Source organism: Neopelma chrysocephalum, unplaced genomic scaffold (assembly GCF_003984885.1).
Source record: "Neopelma chrysocephalum unplaced genomic scaffold, ASM398488v2 Primary Assembly neopelma1_200, whole genome shotgun sequence".
NCBI lineage: Eukaryota > Metazoa > Chordata > Aves > Passeriformes > Pipridae > Neopelma > Neopelma chrysocephalum.
In genome coordinates this window covers 2398129-2418222 of record NW_020897862.1, presented here as the reverse complement: position 1 = coordinate 2418222, position 20094 = coordinate 2398129, and the positions used below count along the sequence as shown (strand labels likewise).

The following is a 20094-nucleotide window of genomic DNA, read 5'->3' as shown; positions in this document are numbered from 1 at the left end:
CAAACAGGGTGTGTTTTTTGTGTTCAGCAATTAACCACACCCCTTCCTGACCTCCATCCCTGAGCCAGTCCAAGTCAGCAATTTCAGCTGTTACAGTTGGAATCATCTGCTTTCTGAGATGAGCATCACCTGAAATTTCTAAGCTGGAAATGATATCTTAGAGCAAAAAAAAAATAAAATTAAACTTCTCATTTTGCTACTTTAAATTTAGTCTCTTCTCCCTTCCCCTGCTTTACCAGTGCTTACCTCACTTTGGAGCAGACTGAAAAGGAATTAAATCCTAATCTTAGTGAACTGTTACGTTGCAGTTGTTTTTTCTGTTGTTGTTGTAGTATGGTTTTCTTCATTTTTTTTTTTGTTTTGCTACTTTTGTAGCCTTATTAATCATTCTCTTCTCTATTGCATTTTGTCATCACTTTGGTTTTTAGTAGCATTATTTCTGTGTCTTCGGTTCACAACTGACACCTCTTTGACCACCTTGTCATTCTAAGGGAATTAATTCATCCTGGCATGTGAACATTCCCAAGGAGCAGCACTTCCCTTTGGTCATGCAGGAATGTTAAACAATAACAGTTATAAATTAGAGGAGTTAATTATATGCAATACTAAAGACTAATAAAAAGAACTGCAAGAAGGAAATTAGTTGAACAGATTCCTGATGCTTAGTATAATTTAACGTGTATAAATTGATTAAAATTACATCATTAATCACTTTAAATTTCATGACCGGTAAAACTATTGGTTAAACTTTTGTGCATCTCAGTACTTTTCTGAACTCTGAAACAGGTCACTTGATAAATAAATAAAGGCTTTCATTTCCCCATGTTGAGAGCTGTACTTTACCTGCCTTGTTGGGCTTCTCAACACTTAATGTTTTGCTCAGACCAATCCCACTGAAGTGTGACACTTCAAAAACTTCTGCAACTCATTGCAGGAACATAAGTTAGTTAAAGAAGTTAGTCTGACTTTTAATTAAAATCTATACAATTAAACTGGTTAACTTATTGTTCCAAAATAGACCCTGCTTGTATATAACTTTAAAAGTTAGTGTCTGGCAGGATCATCCACTTGTGGGCCTAAATGCTGCTTTTCCTTTTGTAGACTGGAATTCCTGAGTGGTTGCTCCAGAGTACTACTGTGGTGTTTTGGTCTTTGTTTTGTTTTGTTTTTTAAAGAAATAAATATAATGCTCCTAAAGAGGTTTAACTGTGAAGACTGAGAGTCTTCCACTGTCTGCACACTCAGTGACTCTTCCAAGAAACCTGAGTGATGACTTATGGTTTGTTGGGGGGATTCTGACTATTCTGCATACAGTGTTACCAAAGGAATATAGAAGAGACAAAACATTCAGTCAGTCTGGTTTTAAAAGAGGGGGTTTATATGTTCAGTAAAAATTTGAGGCTGTTTGAGCACAGTAGATCAATTCCCTTTTAATTTATCACTTCAAACTACCTCAGTGGAAAATTCTTTATAATACAATATACAGTATATATATAATGGAATATATAATACATATACATACATATATGTACATATAATATATAATGCAATATAAAATTCATATATAATACAATACATAATACATATTCATACATATATGTATGTATAATATATAATACAATATACAGTACACATATAATACAATACATAATACATATATGTATGTATAATATATAATACAATATACAGTGCATATGTAATACAATACATAATACATATTCATACATATATGTATATATAATATATAATACAATATACAGTACATATGTAATAAAATACATAATACATATTCATACCTATATGTGCGTATAATATATAATACAACATGCAATTCTTTATAATCAGTAGTTGTCTAGTAGATTCTACCATCTTGTTAACAGCTCCATTCACAACTGTGGTGCATCTCCAATTACCTTCCATACAGCCATCATCTAGAATTGTGTCCTCCATATGTTTGTAGCTCATTAAAGTGAGCCCTGTGTCTTCAGTGAGCATTTTGAGCTCAATTTAGAGCATTTTGTGGCTGCCCTTGGCCCTGTGTGGGCAGGCTGGACCCAGGACCTCCTGCAGGTCTGAGAGATGGAGTGGAGTGTCTGGAGATTTGAGTGGCCCAGTAGCCAACTGAACTCTGCAGCCTGGTTTTGTTCATCATTGCCTAATGCTGGTTGTGTTTTCCTTCCTCCCTTCCCAGAGCATTTGTGTACCTCAGCAACCTGCTGTACCCGGTGCCCCTGATCCACAGAGTGGCTGTTGTGAGTGAGAAGGGAGAGGTCCGAGGGTTCCTGCGCGTGGCAGTTCAGGCCATTGCAGGTGAGACACTCTGAGAGCTCCCTGGGGCAGCTCCTGGCACTGGGAACTGCTGCAGCTTCAGAAACCAGCCAAACAAATCAAACCTTCTGCACTCTAACTGGATTTTCGTGTTGCAGAGAACACTTGCTCTCTGTTGTTAACTCGCTTTTGAATTGATGTCATTTGTTATGTCATCATATGGACCAAGCTCAAATAAATGTTGAAATAATGCTGCTGATCAGATTGTGAAGGGATGGGGTTGACCACTGAAGTTTGTACCTGGCAACTACTGCAACCCTGTTTTGTGAAAGAGCTAACTAGGTTCAGTGAGTCTGAAAACTAAAAATAAACCAAAGATTCTTCTTTCCTGCACCCTGTATAAATAGTGGAGGAGGGTACTGCAAGTTTGGTAGTTGTGGTGACTGGCAGCAAAGTCAAATGTACCAAATTTTTGCTGTGCTCCACCTGTCCTCCTAAATAACTCTCTGAAATGTGCTTCCCCAGTGTCTGACAAGAGCAGGTGAAGAAGTTGCTGAAATGACAGTTTTCAGCACGGTATAAACAGAAACCAGCAGCAGTTTTCCCCTTCATTGCCTCTCTAAAAGCGTTGAGACTTAGAAACTGCTTTAACAAACTGCTTAATTCCCAATTTTCCATAGGAGAAGGTGGATATCTGGGATGGTAAGTGCCCTTGGATGTGTGCTGGAGATGAGCTGCAGCTCGCTGGGGAGTTGCTGATATTTTACACTTGTTCAGTGGGAGGTGGGCTTAGCTGGTGGTCAGCCCTGCCTTCCCCATGCTGGGCAGAGCACACATCCTGCCCATCATTTGTCCTTTCCAGCAGTGGCTGACTGCCAGCAATTCTTTCTTGTTTAGGAAGGGTAACCCTGGAAGCTTCACTCTCCATGGGAACCTATAATGAAATCTCACACTGAAGATGTATAAGAATCACTCTGGCAGGGATTAAAGCAAGTGACTTAAAATCTGTTTTAATGTGCACAAAAGACTCATTTCTAGTTTGGTTTGGTCTCCTTAGAATTGACTATTTCCAAATAAATACTTTATTTATCCACCCAAATAAATAGAATACACCATGGCTAATAGAAATTAAACTGGGGACATCTCTTGAAAAAGGACCATGGCATTATTTGGTCCCTAAGCAAAGCTTTGGAACACATTCAGAATCTTGGGATTTCTCCTGCAAACATGCCTTTAGTGTGGAAGAAATCCCTGGCATTTAACCAGGCCCTGTTGTTGTTGCTCTCCATGAAGAGGAGGAGGTTAAATGGGAAGACTGTGGGCACAGATCTGCCTTTCAGACTTCCAGCATGTGCTGGGGGAGCTTTGCTGGTGTCACTGCAGAGCTCAGGGCTGCAAGAGTTGAGGTGGCAGTTCAGATGGGGGTTAATTTACCTCAGTATCATAACCAGAAGTAAATAAATTATCAAAATGAGTACTAAAGTTGGTTTGCATTTAAAATTCTCTGAGGTATATTCATAACAAAACTTTATAACTTGTCCTGTGGTTTGCCCATGCTGGAGTTGATGATGGGGAGATTTCTGACATGATTTTTTCCATCACTGACTCCAACCTGTCATTTTTTGCTCCCTGGACTGGTTTCCATTGTAATGAGAATTCCCATTTCAGTGACTCTGAGGTGTTTTCCCTCTGCTCCCCATCACTTATTTATATTTTTTTTTTCCCCTGTTTTTTTAGCTGATGAAGAAGCCCCAGATTATGGATCTGGTATCCGACAGTCTGGCACAGCTAAAATTTCCTTTGACAATGAGTACTTTGATAAGGTAAGAAGTCTTAGAATTGAGTGTAGTAGCTTGTGCTTCTAAATAAAGAATCTGTGTTGTAGGGGAAAAAGGAGAAACTGCAGGAGTTTGTTACAAGCCAATTCATTTAATTTTTCAGAGTGATTTTTCTTCAGTTGCAATGACTCGGTCTGGGCTGTCACTGGAAGAATTAAGAATTGTGGAAGGGCAAGGACAGAATTCAGAGGTTACCACTCCTCCAGAGGAGATCAACAGAATGAATGAGCTGGGTAAGCAAGAAATATATGGTAGTTTTGGAGAAGTTAAGGGAAATCTGGGACACTTTGAGTCAGTGACAGAAAGGGAGTCCGAGTGTCCTTCATAAATATGATAGTTGGGGAGAGGTGAAACTATGGGTTGCATGTGAGAGATTCTGGAGTTATTCATTTGAAGAACTGTGCTGAAAAACACAGCACAGGTGTTTGGATCTTTTGATTATCAGTAAATTATTAGGATTCAAAAGAAAAAAAAATGTGATGGGACTAAACTGTTTCTGAAGGAATAATTTAAGAAAAGAGAAGAGGAGAAAAGAAAAAAAAAAGAAAAAAAAAGTGATTTCATGTGGGTTGTTTGTGTGTCCCTAAGACTTGAAGTCAGCCACTTTGGATGGGAAGATGACTCTGGAAGGATTCACTGAGGAGATTGGGGACCACCTGAAGCTGGGCAGTGTGTTCACCTTCCGGGTGACAGTGCTCCAGGCCAGCGGCATCCTGCCCGAATATGCAGATATTTTCTGCCAGTTCAAGTAAGAATTTGTCCTTATTTACATCAGGCAATTAATGGTTTGACAGAGCAAAGAACAGTGGGCAGTGGAGGGTCTGATGCAGAGCTTTTCACAGCAGAGAAAAACACCTTGTGAGTTACTGGAATCCCTGCTCCCTGCTTTGTGTTAGCAGGTGTTAAGGAATAAAGTTGTGCAGAAAGGAATTAGGAATCAAAGTGAACTCTTAAATTAGTAGTTTAGAGATATCTTAAGGTTTTAAGCTTAATTCAATACTAGATGGTACCTAAGCTCAATTGGAATGAAAGCTGCACGAGCCTTGAGTAAATCAGTAGCTCAACAGTGCAAGTGTTCTTTGGCTTCTGTTCTTAAGAAAGAGAATAAAAAATGGGAATAATAAAAACATTAAACAAGTACAAGAACTGTGGTTCTACAAGACTAGGGTACTCCTAGCTTTAGGCCATCACTCAGCTCCCTGTAAAGTTCCAGCAAAATAAATTTATTGTAGGATTTTAAGGTTTCCTTTCAGTGTTGGGTTCGGAGCACAGCAATCTTCATTAAACCATTCTGTGGTTGTTGATTTTTGTTTGATTTTCTTTTTTTTTTCAAAAAGCTTTCTGCACCGGCACGATGAAGCTTTCTCAACAGAACCCCTCAAAAACAACGGCCGAGGGACTCCCCTGGGCTTCTACCACGTTCAGAATGTGAGTAAAGCTCTGCATGAGGGGTGACTGTGGAGTTGTGTGTCTCTCCTTCAAGGCAAGGGGAGTTATTTAAAGCAGGCAATAAGAGGAGTGATCAGGTGGATGATATCATCCCCGATGGAAAACAAAATACAGAATGATTCTGTGTGGCAGATTTAACTCTTCATTTTCACCTCTGCTTCCTGCCATTGAAATCTCTGCTTCCTTTCCAGGATGTGCAATGAGAACAGTCTGGAGTTCAGGAAATAAAACATATGTGTGAATAGCAGTGCCCATGATCTCAGATGAACTGAATATACCTGTTTTTATGAACTGTGTAATCCTTTGGTTACGTGCAGCCTTCTCTTCTCCCGTTTGAAATGCCTGATGCTGGGGCTTTCATTTTCTCCTTCATCAGAGAGTAGAATTAATGCCTAAACCAAACAGGAATGCAGGTGCTTTTATTGTGACACTAAGTGGTATGAGCAATACTTCCTTTTTGAATGTCTCCTTTTCTTTGCCTCCCAGATTGCTGTGGAAGTGACAGAATCGTTCGTGGAGTACATCAAAACAAAGCCCATTGTCTTTGAGGTCTTTGGGCATTACCAGCAGCATCCTCTCCACCTGCAAGGACAGGACCTCAACAGGTAGTGGTCACTGTTCTGGCACAAAGGCAGTTTGGGATCATGCTCAGGTTAGCTCTGCAGTTTTCCATGCTCCTGAAATTGTACAGCCACACCCTCACAAGCAGAATTCCTGATGGAGGGAAGAGTGAGTGAGAGAGACCCAGTGTGGTAATGGGTGGAATTGTTCTACCATCTCAAACACTGTTCTGCCAATCCATCTGCATTCCTGGTGGTGGAATATTGTCCTGGGAGCCTCAACTGTGATCTGTGAGCTCTGGGAAAACCTTCACAGTGCTCCAAGGTCATTGTTCCCTCAGGGCAGGTGCATAAGGGTAGGATGACAAAAGGAGAGATGAGAGGGGGGGAAAACAAAAGGTTCTCAACCCTTTGACATGTTACTGCCAAAGTTGCCAAGCATTTGAATTTTTGGGGGTAGGGAAAGGACCCCTGTTCATCCTTGTCTTCAGAGCTTAAGGGAGGAGCCTGTAGAAAAGGCTGATTTTTAGAGGAAATGCCAGCCAAGGCTTGTTTTTCTTCCTAAAGTTATTTTGGGAAATGCTTGTTACCTCTTTAACTTTTCAGTGCAGAAAAGGGGTAGAGCTGTTGGAAGTTGTGATTTTTTTATTTATTATTTTTACTGACATCTGGGATTGGTGAACTTAAAACAGAAAAAGGACATAACTTAGTGGGCTGAGTGCACTCCTTTTCCTGGCACATGATATTTACCTGTCTTCAGAGAACTCTGAGGATATTTTTAGAGACGAAAATGAGTGTATATATAAAAAAATGCAGGTGTGTATGTTTAAATAAAACATATTTTTCATGTTAACTGCCTCTGTACTGATAAACTCTTTTCATTTCTCTGTAGCCCTCCACAGCCTTCCCGAAGATTCTTTCCTCCCCCCATGCCACTGTCAAAGCCAGGTGAGCACAGCTCTCTGTCCATCACAGGTCTGCTCCTGAAAGTGGAGGTTGTAGTGTATTCCTGAGGTATCCAGGACACCGAGAAATGTAAGGGAGTGAGTGTTGGGAAGGGCACTGAATCTGCCTTTGATGGTTCTCTCCCTTTTTATGCGTTTTATTTTTATTTCTCTGCAACCTCCTCTGCAGGAAGTGCTGCTGGGTTTGTTAAAGGGTAGAATTCCATTGCTGAGGTGTTGACCATATTCCATGAGATCTGGCTATGGCTCTTCCTGTGCTTACTAACTGCAAATTGGCTTGTTCATTAACCACTTCATCTTTTGCTCTCTCACGTGCTCATGTAGCGAGTCAGTGTTGTTGAAATGCTCCTTGTTTCCTTTGCCTAACTGCATTAATGCATGCTGAACTCTGAACTCTGTCACGATTTTTTTCCCCCATTTCACCTTTTAATTTCCTCCTTCTTTGTGTTTCTCTCACCTGCGTATTTCTACCATCCTTTTTTTTTTTTTTTTTGTGTGTGTGTGTGTGTTCCATTCCCTCTGCAGACCATGAGAGGAAAATTGAGTTGATTAGGTATCTAATGTCTGGCTATGTGAACGTGCATGTGCTGAACACGCTCTCCGAGCATGCCAACGTTCTGGCCTCCTCTGCTGTGGCTGCTTTCCAGGATGGAGCTGACCAGCTGCCACCTTTTCTCTTTCTGCCTGTTCCCAGTTGTCAGAGTGAGCGGGCTCCCAAACGAGATGGTTAGTAGCCAACCTTGATCTCTGGTAGATGTAGAAGTAGTTCCAAAACGTGCTTCAAAATTCCTTTTTTTTTTCCCCTTTACCATGTAGTATTCTTAGGACTAGAAGCTGCCATGGTTGTGGTCATGGAAGGATGATGCTGTGCTGAAGTTTAGGGCTATTTTAGAGAGAACCATGTAAGCATTTTAGACAGAACCAAATAGATAGCCTATAGGCTCCAGTGTGCTGGGAGTCACAGATTTTTCTGTGGCACTGCATCTATTCCCTGAAACTTCCTGGACCTCTGATTTTTACTGTGTTTTGCAGATAGTTCTGTGATCCTGGGTTGAGAGGTGCAAATGAAAACACAACCAGCTGTAGAGGAAACAGTCTGCTGTGTTCTATACAGCTTTCCTTTTTGTTCATCTTCCTTTTCTGCCACTAACACTGCTATTCCTCACTTCCATTGTGGTCTGTTTTATTAAAATCAAAAAATGGCATGCTGGCTATTAATTGTGCCAGAGCAAGTCTGTGAGAATGTCTAGAAGAAGCTTTCATGTTTGGTTAAACATGTCTTTCTGTTGTTTTTCCTCTTCTGGTGCTTTTGAGTTTCTCTGCTCAGCAATAAACTGGGGTGACCTGGGTGTTGGATGTTCCTCCTGCTGCCAGCAGGGCTGAGTTCAGTGGTGATGAGTTCATGAAGTGATGGGTACAACAGGGTTACTGCCCTGAGTAATGTATGAGAAGAGTAAATGCTGAGCCTCATTCCTGCTGCCTCACAGGATGGAGCTGTGCTGTGATAACTGATACTTGTAAAATCTGTCCCTCTTGAGGGAGCTGCTGTTTTACCCAGAAAATACACAGAATTTAGGAGACCCCACAGGCACCACAGGCACACCTGGAAGGACCTTTTCTTAACTGGGGACTGTTGTGCCCTTCCAGTGCTTGGAAAATTTAATCCTGGTGGATGTTGAAGGATACACAGAGGTGTGAAGGTGGGAGAACCCAAAGAACACCTGAGCAAGGGAAGAACGGGACTTGAGAAGGGAGAATGATTACTTGGCTTAATAAAAACAGCAAGATTAGCATGTGAAAGGAGAAAAAATGGACAATCAATTACAGGGTTACAAAAATCCCTGTCAGACTGCCCAGGAACTGAGCTTTTTAAAATGTTCCCATTTCCAAACATGTAATGAGTGAACAGATAAGGCAAGTCAAGTAATGATAACTGAAAGGTGTGATGTGTGTGAGAGGGAGTATCAGGTTATTTCCAGAATTTCAGTTATCCCATTACTTTTTTAACATGGTTTATCCCTACATTTGTATGAAAGGAATTAGAGAGGATCTGGCCAGTAATAATCACTAATACCAAGAGATAAGGAGCTCAGAAACATACTTTGGCAGGATTAAGGCTCTGGAATAAGTCTTGTTCAGCCCTTTTACATATACAATATCTTATCCAAGTGGTGCAGGAGTCTGGCAGTTTGTGGCATCAAGAAGTGAAGACTGAAGTTTCAAGTTCTATATTTTTCCTCTTACATGGGGAAGGGGAAATGTACTTTTTGAGTGAGTAATGCTGCAGATGAACAGACCCAAGCAATTCTGAACCACAAACTGTGATGCACATTTGAGGAATCTTCTTTTCTGTGGATCTAGAGAGGCTGTGCGTTTTTCCAAGCCCTTTGGATACACTTTTGTTTCATTATTTAATCTTTTTTGTTTTATTCTAGTAACCTAGATTTAAAAAACAACACTTTGAGAAATAACAATTGCTGCAAACCCCATCATTTTCATGGAGAAATCTCTGCTCTGCATATGTACATAGAATTTGTAGGATCACTGAAATGCACATTCCCGTGAACCCTGAGCAAGATTTACTTCTTCAGTCTTTGTAAACTATTGTTTTTCCTTCTTTCTCTTTTTTCTGCCTTGAAGTGCCAGCTACAAAGCTGAACACCATGAGCAAACCCAGCCTGGGCCAGAGTGTGAGCAAATACGACCTCCTGGTGTGGTTTGAGATCAGTGAACTGGAGCCAACAGGGGAGTAAGTCCTGTGTTAATATTTTATGTCTCAAGAACAGTGGCTTATGGGAGTGTTGGTTTTTTTTTTCCCCTTTGTTCTGTTCAGACCAGGTTCATTTTTAGGAGTTGTCTTTGGGTGGGGTCCTGGCTGGTTTGTAGTGATGGGATGTAACTACTGCAGGCATTAGTTGTCCCCATTGGAAAGGAGCAAAGGCACAGAAAAACATCCTTTCATCCCCTTGGAAAGGACTTAAGAGATAAAATGACATTCCTTCACACTTGAAGTGATCCTTCCACTGAGAACTCCATGCACACCAACTGAACAGGCACCGGGAAAACTTACCTTGTGTGGGCCATGAGTTTCAATCCTTTGGGTCACCAGAGACTTTATGCTCCACGAGTCATCCAGCAGGTCCTGTTTTATGTTCATCTCTGATACAAAGAAGGTTTTCCCCTGGTAGGTCTTTAGGTTCTTTATTCCACTGAGTTTTCCAGAAGTACTGGAGGTACAATGTACAATACTTCTGTATTTCACTGATCCTGTAGTGCCATGAGGAGCCCTGAGGAGTCTGAGAGTAGGAGCCATAAGTAGTCTGAGAGTAGGTAGAAAGAAACACTCTTTGTCTTCAGATATCCTATGGAGAGGTAGCTGTTGGCAGCAGAAGTTGCTGTGCTGGTCCATCTTTCCTCCTGTTGATTCCACTGTCTCCCACAGGTACATCCCTGCCATTGTGGATCACACCGGGGGCCTGCCCTGTCAGGGGACCTTCCTGCTCCACCAGGTACTGATGAAAGCTGTGGAACTGCAAGTTGCATCTCTGCAGGGGGGGACAGAATGCTGCTGAGTGGGTTTGGCATCTTTCCTGCCCTCCTTTCCCAGCCAGCTGTGCCATGAGAGCTGCAGGGTCTGGCAGCCCTCAGTCTGTGCTCAGTCTGGTGGCTTGTTTGGCCCCCAGGATATTGCTGTTCCTGTTGCTTATCAGTGTGAGTCCCACTCAGGAAAGATGAAAGCCTTTTAGAGAGCAGGAACCTTTGGGACCAGGTTTGTGCCCTCAGTGTTCTCCTGCATCTCTGCCAAAGGCACAGAAGGATCACATGGACTGAGCTTCCATTTGCTCTGTGTCACTGCCTGTGACTCTGCTCTACAAAATGACCATGTCTCAGTGCATTTTAAATGCCTCTTATAATCCTTCATAACAATTTGTCTTTAGCTAGATTCTAAAGATAATCCTATTAAATATGGTCTCTAGGTTTAAAGTTATGCTTTTTCTTTAAAGTTGTGCTTTTTCTACTCTCAAATGCTCAGTTCCTTTTCATGGAGTTTACCTGTGACTTCCATTGCCTCTCGTTCTTAAAATAATAGGAACAGATCTGATAGCTTAGGAATAATGGTCATATTCCAATAATTCCCTTGAAAGAAAAAAGTTACTTAGTCCTGGATTTATCAGTGTCCTCATCACTATCTCTGAGAGCATAACAACAATTTCAGGGCTATTTTAGGTTAAAAAACCTCTGCCTTTGTGGAGTGAGGAGGGGGAATTAATTAATTTCTGTTACATATGAGAATATAACATCCCTTTGGGGTTAATTTTAGGGCTCTGAAACACAGAGGTGCTTGTTCAGTTATAGACTAGTTTAAATGATCTTATTTGCTTTACTTTTGCAAAACAGATGCGTGTGTGTGTGTGAATGCTTCACCAGTGTTTTGGTTTTGAACCCTCCCAGGGAATCCAGCGGAGAATCACAGTCACCATTATCCATGAGAAGGGCAGTGAGTTGCACTGGAAAGATGTGAGAGAGCTGGTTGTTGGTGAGTAAATTCTTTTTGCATCTTGCTCTGTAAGGAAGAAAAACTATTAGTGGCAATTTCTCTTTGTATCAGATTCTGTCATTTTATGAGCATTGCCTGTGAGAGGAGGATTTTGAAAAAGATCCAGAGGAAAAACTCCAGTTTTGCAACTTCCTCTTGTTAATCACATAATCTGAAATGATACTTGGAAAAACAAATTCCTTTTGTGTTGCAGGTTGAGTTTTAATTGATTCCTCCTCCTCCCCATTTCAGGGCGTATAAGAAACAAAGCAGAGGTAGATGAGGCTGCTGTGGATGCCATTCTGTCTTTGAATATTATCTCTGCAAAATACCTGAAGTCCTCTCACAGCTCCAACAGGTAAGTGAATAAAGTGAGCACTTCAGCAGGAATCTGAAATGTATTTGACCTCTGAGGTGTTAGCAGAGTGTTTGGGAAGTTGGGAATGTGGCTAATTATTAAACATAGAATTCCATGGGCATAGGGCAGGCAGATGGAGAATGAACATCACCATAACTTCTTGCTAATGAGGAAATCTCTTGACCTACCTGAAGGATTTGTTGATTACTTTCTGAATGACTTTCCATGTGTAAGGACCCTGAAGGGAGGATGGAAAGGAACAGCTTAAGGGAGTCTCAGGATTTAACCCAGAACTTTTAAACTGACATAAAGGTTTGGTGCTAGAATACAGCATTTAAGTACAAGGATAATTTTGGGAGACATATTTATAGATGTGGACACACCTATATCTTTCCTGGGACAAGCATGTGACAATTGAAGCAAGAGCCATGCTTCGTAAATTCATATTTTGTGGATTTCTACGGATGTATCACAAATTGACTCCTGTCCCTGCAGTCTCTGGGCAGCAGCAGGGCCCTGGCTCAGGGGTTTCTGGCTCTGTGTGTCCCTCATTAGGGTGCATTTGCTGTAAAGCTCAGACTCCACATTGTTCTGCTTCAGTGTCTGCAACAAAGGGCAGCGAGGCAGAGAGTGGGATTGGGCACAGCCTCTCCCTTCTGACATCAGCCCAGTCACTTGACCACTCCCTGGCTCTGCTCAGCTGTGCAAAGCAGGAATATCTCTGGAATGGAGCTCTGAATGAGTGTTTCCAGAGGGGAGGGGGTTTGGGGGCCCATCTCTGCTGCAGCTGCTGGATGCCAGATCGGGATCCTCCAAGGCACTGAAACGGCTTCTTCCTTCTCCGTTAGAGGCCTGGACTTTGATGGAGCACTGCAGCATTAAAGGTGGATTTGGGATGCTGGTCCTGCCCATGGAATATCTCTGCCACCTGGTGTCTGTCCAGGCAGGCAGGGACAGGAGCTTCAGCAGTTCCTCTCTGTCTCCCACTGTGAAGTGGATATTTTAGTGTATCTGAATTAATGGATCAGTATAACTGGAACACTGGGAGACTGTTGCTGGTTTCCAGTGTGATACCATTGCCTTTGCAGTTGGAAAGCCCTGTGCTTTCTGTTCTCCACCAGTTTCAATAAATTCCTGTAGAGCTCCATAGTTCCCTATAAGGTGGGTCACTTGGGTGAAGGAGGAGTGTGAGTTGACCATCTCTTCCCAAAATGCCAAGGTTTAAGTTATGGGATGAGTACATGGCAGTGGTGGAGTGGGATTGAGGCCCTGGTGAGGGATATGTCTTCTGTTTGCTCATTGTCTGCAGACTGTTTTCTGCTTCCTATGGGGGTTTTTTTGCTTTGTTTTGTTTTTTAAGTCCACATGTTCTGTTCCTCTCGGCTGTTGCTTTTCTGTTCTGCTTTTGGCTGCACTAACTGAAGCTCTTTCTATGTTTTTACAGGCTCTTTCTTGATAAGGATATGCCTAGGTATTTTCTGTTTGCTTCCTTTGTGCATAAAGATTCTTGAAAATAGAATGCTTTATGTCCTGGTTGTATTGCTGCCACCTCCCTCTTAGCTTTTATGGAATTCCATTAGCACACCTCTTAGCTCTTCCAGAACTGATATTCCTCCTCCTCCTCCTTTGTGTCAGGGGTTATTCAGGTACAGTTCACTGGGGGACTTGTGAAGGGGAACTTTCCTTCACATGCAAGAGAACTTCCATCAGTCTTCCTGATTCTCTAAATGTGCCATCAAATAGCCCCTATTTGTAGTCCTTGCTATTTTCTTCCTTTTTTCTGTATCAAAGAACTAAATTTGGAACTTCTCACTGTCTCAGACTCTGTAATGTGTTTGAAGTACCAAGCCAAGGACTGAATGAGGAGGTTACTTGAAATTCCAACTCAAGATTGCACTGAACAAAAAGCAGGGGCTGCCATGTGAGGGCCATTCAGCCTCTGTTCTGGGGCTGGATTTGCATCTGAAATTTAACCATGTGGTTGCTGCTCCTTAGTTTACCAGCTGGCAGAGGAGCTGCTCAGGCTGGATTCCTGTTTCCCTTTCCAGGTGGGATCACAGGCACAGGATTCCAGGCACGATGGCAGTGCAGGCTGGGGCAGTTTGCACTCTGCTTTCTGTGCTCTGCCTCTTTGTCTTCAGTGCTCTCAATTCACCACCTTTCACTAATACTAACATCCACTTAAGAGTCAGTTCTAACTACACATTTAACCTGTTTCTCCTGTTTTCTGTGCTTTGCTTGTTCTGTGCTCCCTCTTGCTCCTTGTGCTGTTGGCTCTGCTGGAAGGAGTTTGCTCACGTCTGGTCTTTGTCTCCCTGTGTAACTGTTGGAGCACATTCTGGTTTGGACAGGCAAGGCTGTGGATAAGGAACTTCCTGGCTGGACAAAACCCACTACAAAATCTGCCTCAAAGCTGTACTTGGCTTCAGCTTGGTGTTTGTCCAAAGCCCCTGGTTTTGCAGAAGGTGGTGGTGGGAGTTCTGCACTGATGAACACTTACCCCTGTGTTCTCTCCCCGGGATGAGAAGTCACTTTTGGCAAATGGTGCAGAGCTGGTGCAGGGGCTCCATACACTGGTTTTCCCATGTGTGGAGAACCAGGTTTTACTACTTTCCCACCCTGACAGTAGATCTGGAGCTTACTTAAAGTTTAAAAAATTGCTGTCTTAACTAAGTCACAATGAAAGCTTAAAACATAAGGATTCACCACAGATGTGTAAAGGGTTAGAGGACAGCCTGTGCTGTTTGCCTAATCTAACTCAAGTGAGGATTATTACTTTACAGTGCTTTTAAAGTTACCAATTACTTGGCCTTTAGGATATGTTGCTCTGTACCATTTTTAACAGAAACAAGATATTTAGGAGTAATTTCCTAAGTATGCTACTTCAAATGCAAACAGTATTTAGCAGTGTTCTCACTCGACTCCACAGCTGATGGTGTCTCTAGCTTGGAATTGTGTACTTGGTATCAGGAAAAGGGGATTCTTGGGAGCTCTATTTGAGGTCAGAACTCTCTGTTTCTGACATCTGCTCTTAGGTTGTTTCATGTTTCTTTTTGGTTTGCTTTGTGTTTTGTTATTTCTTCTACCCCCACCCTGCTTTTTGTCCTTTGTCTTTAGTTGCATTTTCTGTTTTTCTGAGTTGGCCTTGGGCATTAGCACAGAAGCTTCTTAGAGATACAACTTTTCTTGCTTTTAGTATAGAGGTGATGGAGAATTAATACCTTCTGTTTGTGTTGCCAGTGTGGAAAGGCATGCTGAACTCCTGGATAAGGGTATAGCTCTTCTTTCCAAAGGGACCTGCCTGAAATCAGTCTCTGCCTGTGAGAAAGGAGAAAGCTCATTTCCCTAAGCCCCTGCTAGAGAGGAGAGTGTGAAGATCCTCTAGATCTGGTGATTTAGCTGTGCTATATCTGATGCTCTCTCACTTCTTACTTGAACAGAAGAACTTTCCTGATTGCTGGGGTAGAGCTGTGGGAGCCTTCAGCTCCTTTCTCTCCATGTCCCAAACTGAGGAAACTTCTGTCAGAAGTTTGTGTTAGAGCTGCAAGTTCTTCCTTGAAGCCATTAGAGCACAGAAAAAAATATTTATCACTTGAATATAGGACTGAACCCATCTATCAGTCACCCTGATTTGCTGTCAGAAGCTGCTGGTTTTGTAAGACTAAGTATTAGAAGGATCTCTGCTGTTGCTATATGTTAGTCCTAAAATATGGTGTAGGATGAGAGCTGGTTATAAAAAAGGATCTTCCCATGCAGTTTGAAGACCCAGCTGGGCTGAATTGCACCTGAAGCAATAGAGGTGAATTCTGTCTGTTTAGAAACACTGTTCTCTAATGCTGACTTCCCTGTAGTGCTGTGACAGCTTTTGTTCTCTTCTGCATTGCCTCTTTTCTCTTTCAGATGAGTCTTTTTCGTAACAGGCAAAATACTATTTGAGGTAGAAGTAGATAATCTTGGAAAAGATTTGCTTCAAGTGTTTGTTCTCCAAGTCACTGAGTCATAGTGGATGGTGTCAGGGAAGAGGTGCTTTACACTGAGTGATGAGAGGGATGCAGAGGAACTTTTACTATTGAGCTTTTACTTCTTTCCAGGACTTTCTACCGGTTTGAAGCAGTTTGGGATAGTTCCTTGCATAACTCCCTCCTCCTCAACCGAGTGACACCATATGGAGAGAAGATCTATATGACCCTCTCTGCTTACCTGGAGGTGAGACCCCTGTGCCTTCCTTTGCCTTGTGGCTCAGTAGAACCATTTGAGACAGGACTCAGTGTGTACCTGAGATAAACCCTGCCTGGGCTGAGTGATCTCAGTCCTGAAGCCAGTCAAAGTGTTCATTCATTTTCTGAGAACAGGGTGGAAAAATTTATTCACAGTTAACATCTTAATGTCCAGGTATTTCACGTGAAGTGAAACTGGTGATCTCTGTGCTTCCTTTTGTCCATCTTCATATCTGAAAATCCACTGAGATCAGTGAAAGTTGCTGTGGAAGTACTCCTGGTGTTACAAGCACTCCTGGTGTTACAAACACTGCCTTGTGTGCAAGATGCTGTTGTTTTGTGTAGTGCAATTATTTCACCCACGAGACGCTTCGAGGAATTTGACAGTTTTCTTCACCAAAAACCCAACTGAGAACAACTTCCCAAAGCTGTGCCACTCCCAGGGCAGCAGTGCAGCTTGGCACAGTTGTCTGCAACCCCTCACTCAGCGCTGCTTTTCCTCTTAGCTGGACCACTGCATCCAGCCTGCAGTCATCACCAAGGACGTGTGCATGGTGTTCTACTCCAGGGATGCCAAGATCTCCCCCCCGCGCTCGCTGCGCAACCTCTTCGGCAGCGGCTACTCCAAGTCCCCAGACTCGTGAGTTCAGTTCCCACTTTTGGTACCAATAGCTTATGTCAATATGTGCTTTTCCTCTTAGAGGGCGTGGGGAGGACATAGCTTATTTTATTTTGTTTCTTCCTTGAGACCATACCTGAGTATGGTGGGTTCTCCAGCCTGGTTTTGAACGTTCTTTCTTGTGTTTATTTCAGTGAAACTCTGATGGTTTCTTTCTTTACTGACCTCTTTTCCAGACTGACAGTTGGGAAGAGAGTTCCATTTTTCAAGCTTGTGCATAGATGGTCCTGATCCTGACCTGGAATTTACTGCAGCACCTGCTCTCCAAGTCCAGTGCAGGGTGGAGGGGGAACATGGGGGAAATACCATTTTTAGAGATCTTGAAGTCTGTCCTGGCTGTTTTATGCAACATTATAATTCAGATCTAATTCTAACTAACAACTATTCTTAAAATTCTACTTTGGGGCCCACTTGAATTACAGCTGATGCACTTTATTTGTGAAGATAACAGTGTGTTTTTGTTTCCTTCTGCTTTCCTGTGAACAGCAACCGAGTCACGGGGATCTATGAACTAAGTTTATGCAAAATGGCAGACACAGGCAGTCCAGGTAAGCACTCACTGGGTGATACTGATAAATATGAAATATTGCAGAAAATTTCCTGGACAGAACAGAGTAAACACTTCTGTCCTGATGGGAAGCAGTTCCTGTGTTTCACAGGAGAAAGGGAACATTGCTGCTCCATAAAAAAAACTTATTCAGGCTTTTACTTTAGACTGAGGTCTGTGTTTACCATCACTTTACACTGAGGATTCACTGAGAACTTGACATCTCTGACATGGGTATCTCAGGAAACTGGGCGTGTACCAGAGTCTGAGTCTTAGGGCCATGATACAAAGCTCATCACTGACAGTGGAAACAGTTTGGCAGCAAAAGAGTTTTCTCTTGGCCTTTTGAAGGTGATGGAAGGAATGTAGCTCATGTAGTATCAGTGTATTCTTCTTCTGAGACGTGGCAATTGAAGTCTTTGTGTTGAATTAAACAGACCAGCAGTTTGCATTGTGTCTTGGTCAATAGAAAATATCTGAACGAAGTAAGAAAGCTGCACTAAATCAGATATCTTTGGAATGTGTAATGGCAGGGAATGAAATCCTTGCCTTGTGTATTCCCAGCCATACAGCAGAGTTGTTGGCTCTTCACAGATTGCTGATTGTTTCTTAGTGGCATCCCTCTAGCTGTGGTTTTAACATGTCTCATGTTGTGTTTTGCTGCTCAGGAATGCAGAGGAGGAGGAGAAAAGTCCTGGATACATCTGTGGCATATGTGAGGGGAGAAGAGAACCTGGCAGGTTGGAGGCCCAGGGGTGACAGCCTCATCCTGGAGCATCAGTGGGAACTGGAGAAACTGGAGCTGCTGCATGAGGTGAGGAAAGAGATCAAAGTCAAGATTTAAATGAATTTTCCCAACAGAGAAGATACAAAGTGTGGGCTGGCTGCTGAGTGGGACCTTCAGCTCAGAATCTCAGTGTATTCAACAAAGGCAGATTCATTTTCTAGTGCTATTGTAAACTCCCTTCCCTGGGGAAAATGTTCACTGGTCTGAGTATAAAAGAATGCCTGAGAATCGAGTGTCTGTGAAACAGGCCCCGTCCTGGAGCAGACGATCCCCATTTCTCCTCTCACCAGGTGGAGAAAACCCGGCACTTCCTCCTGCTCCGTGAAAAGCTCGGTGACAGCATCCCCAAGTCCCTGAGTGACTCGCTGTCCCCCAGCCTGAGCAGTGGGACCCTCAGCACCTCCACCAGCATCTCCTCCCAGATCTCCACCACGACCTTCGAGAGCGCCGTGACGCCCAGCGAGAGCAGCGGCTACGACTCGGCCGACATCGAGAGCCTGGTGGACAGGGAGAAGGAGCTGGCCACCAAGGTGGGGCAGGGCAGGGGCCTCCTGGGGGAGAACTGGGGTGCCAGGGGTGGTTACAGATCAATGATGAGCTGCTCAGATAGCACAGTGAATGCCCAGCATTGTGAGGGTTTCACTGGAGTATGTTCTCCAGTGAAATCATCCACTCACACCACAAAACCACAACAGGTTTGTGCTGTGGCTGTTCACTCACCTCATCCCCCTTCATTAATAGTTCTATGAGTGAAGCTTCCTAATTTTATCAAAAGAAGAGATTATTCTCTTCTTCCCAATTTTATCAAGGGAAGAGATTATTCCCCTCTCCTTCTGGGATTTTTCACAGCAGTTTAGGGTTTGTTTATTGTTTCACGAGCTGCCCAAGTGTGTCTTGGCAAACTGCCTCTCGTGTTCAGATTGCCCTGAAAATCTAAATGTAAAATTCTCTTTCTGTCTCTCATTTGTTTTTCCCCCTCTTTAGTGTCTGCAGCTCCTGACTCACACTTTCAATCGGGAATTCAACCAGGTGTACAACAGCATCAGTGATTGTAAGGTAAGAATGTCATGTAGGACAATACACTGTATTTGTAGTACAATAGCAACAGTTTTATGGGCCGTGGAATATGCTGATACTATGAAAATATAAACCACTTTATATTCATTTCATTAATTTTTATTTTCAGTCTGTTGGAAGTATTTGGCTATTCAGCATCAGGTGCAAAGAGTATTGCAGGAATTAGAGATGGTGTGGACTGGGACTGTAGTACATCTTCCAGTTGATCAGCAGACTAGAAGTGCTCTTACTGTCTTTCCCTCCATACACTTTCCCAATGTAAAAGGATAAATTGACACTTAAAAATTCTGCCTGTAGGCCCAGGGAACCCCAAGTTGCAAACTGCATAGTGTGATGTTCCATTGAGGAAGTCAGGCTGTGAATAATCAGAGGTGCAGGACATGGTAACAAGCTCTGTCTGCACAAGTGCCTTGTATTTTATTTATTTATTTATGATTGTGTGCAAAAATTTGACTACTGAGTAGCGCAATGGCTGATGGAAATACCTTTGTGTTGTCTGAGCTGAGTGTTTGGCCAGGGCTGAGCCCCAGCTGCAAACCCAGCTCTGTAACACGCTTTGTCCCTGTGTTTGTCCCCGGAGCTGTCGGATATTTCTCCCATCGGGCGGGACCCGTCCGTGTCCAGTTTCAGCAGTGCAACCCTCACCCCTTCATCTACCTGCCCTTCTCTGGTGGATTCCAGATGCAACTCGATTGATCAGAAGTAAGTGTGGTGCATTAGTAGGAAAACATCACTTTTCAGTGCTTCACAAATCTCTTTGCTGTGTTTTCTGATCTTTTTTTCTCCTCTTTTCTTCCTTGTCCCTACTTTGA

At 42.8% G+C, this 20094-nt stretch overlaps 1 protein-coding gene across 7 annotated transcripts in view; it reads left to right on the top strand.

Moving 5' to 3' along the window:
• Positions 1-20094, top strand: part of KIF1B (kinesin family member 1B) — an 86062-nt gene that overhangs the window by 58398 nt on the left and 7570 nt on the right. For all 7 annotated transcript variants that reach the window (XM_027703047.1, XM_027703044.1, XM_027703046.1 and 4 more), the window contains 18 exons: positions 2192-2310; positions 4006-4091; positions 4210-4339; positions 4695-4854; positions 5444-5534; positions 6042-6160; positions 7008-7063; positions 9721-9829; positions 10523-10589; positions 11533-11617; positions 11870-11975; positions 16067-16181; positions 16699-16832; positions 17358-17419; positions 18087-18232; positions 18496-18735; positions 19190-19261; positions 19863-19984. In XM_027703047.1, the coding sequence (XP_027558848.1) occupies positions 2192-2310; positions 4006-4091; positions 4210-4339; positions 4695-4854; positions 5444-5534; positions 6042-6160; positions 7008-7063; positions 9721-9829; positions 10523-10589; positions 11533-11617; positions 11870-11975; positions 16067-16181; positions 16699-16832; positions 17358-17419; positions 18087-18232; positions 18496-18735; positions 19190-19261; positions 19863-19984 (2019 nt within the window). The remainder of the gene's footprint in view (positions 1-2191; positions 2311-4005; positions 4092-4209; positions 4340-4694; positions 4855-5443; positions 5535-6041; positions 6161-7007; positions 7064-9720; positions 9830-10522; positions 10590-11532; positions 11618-11869; positions 11976-16066; positions 16182-16698; positions 16833-17357; positions 17420-18086; positions 18233-18495; positions 18736-19189; positions 19262-19862; positions 19985-20094) is intronic.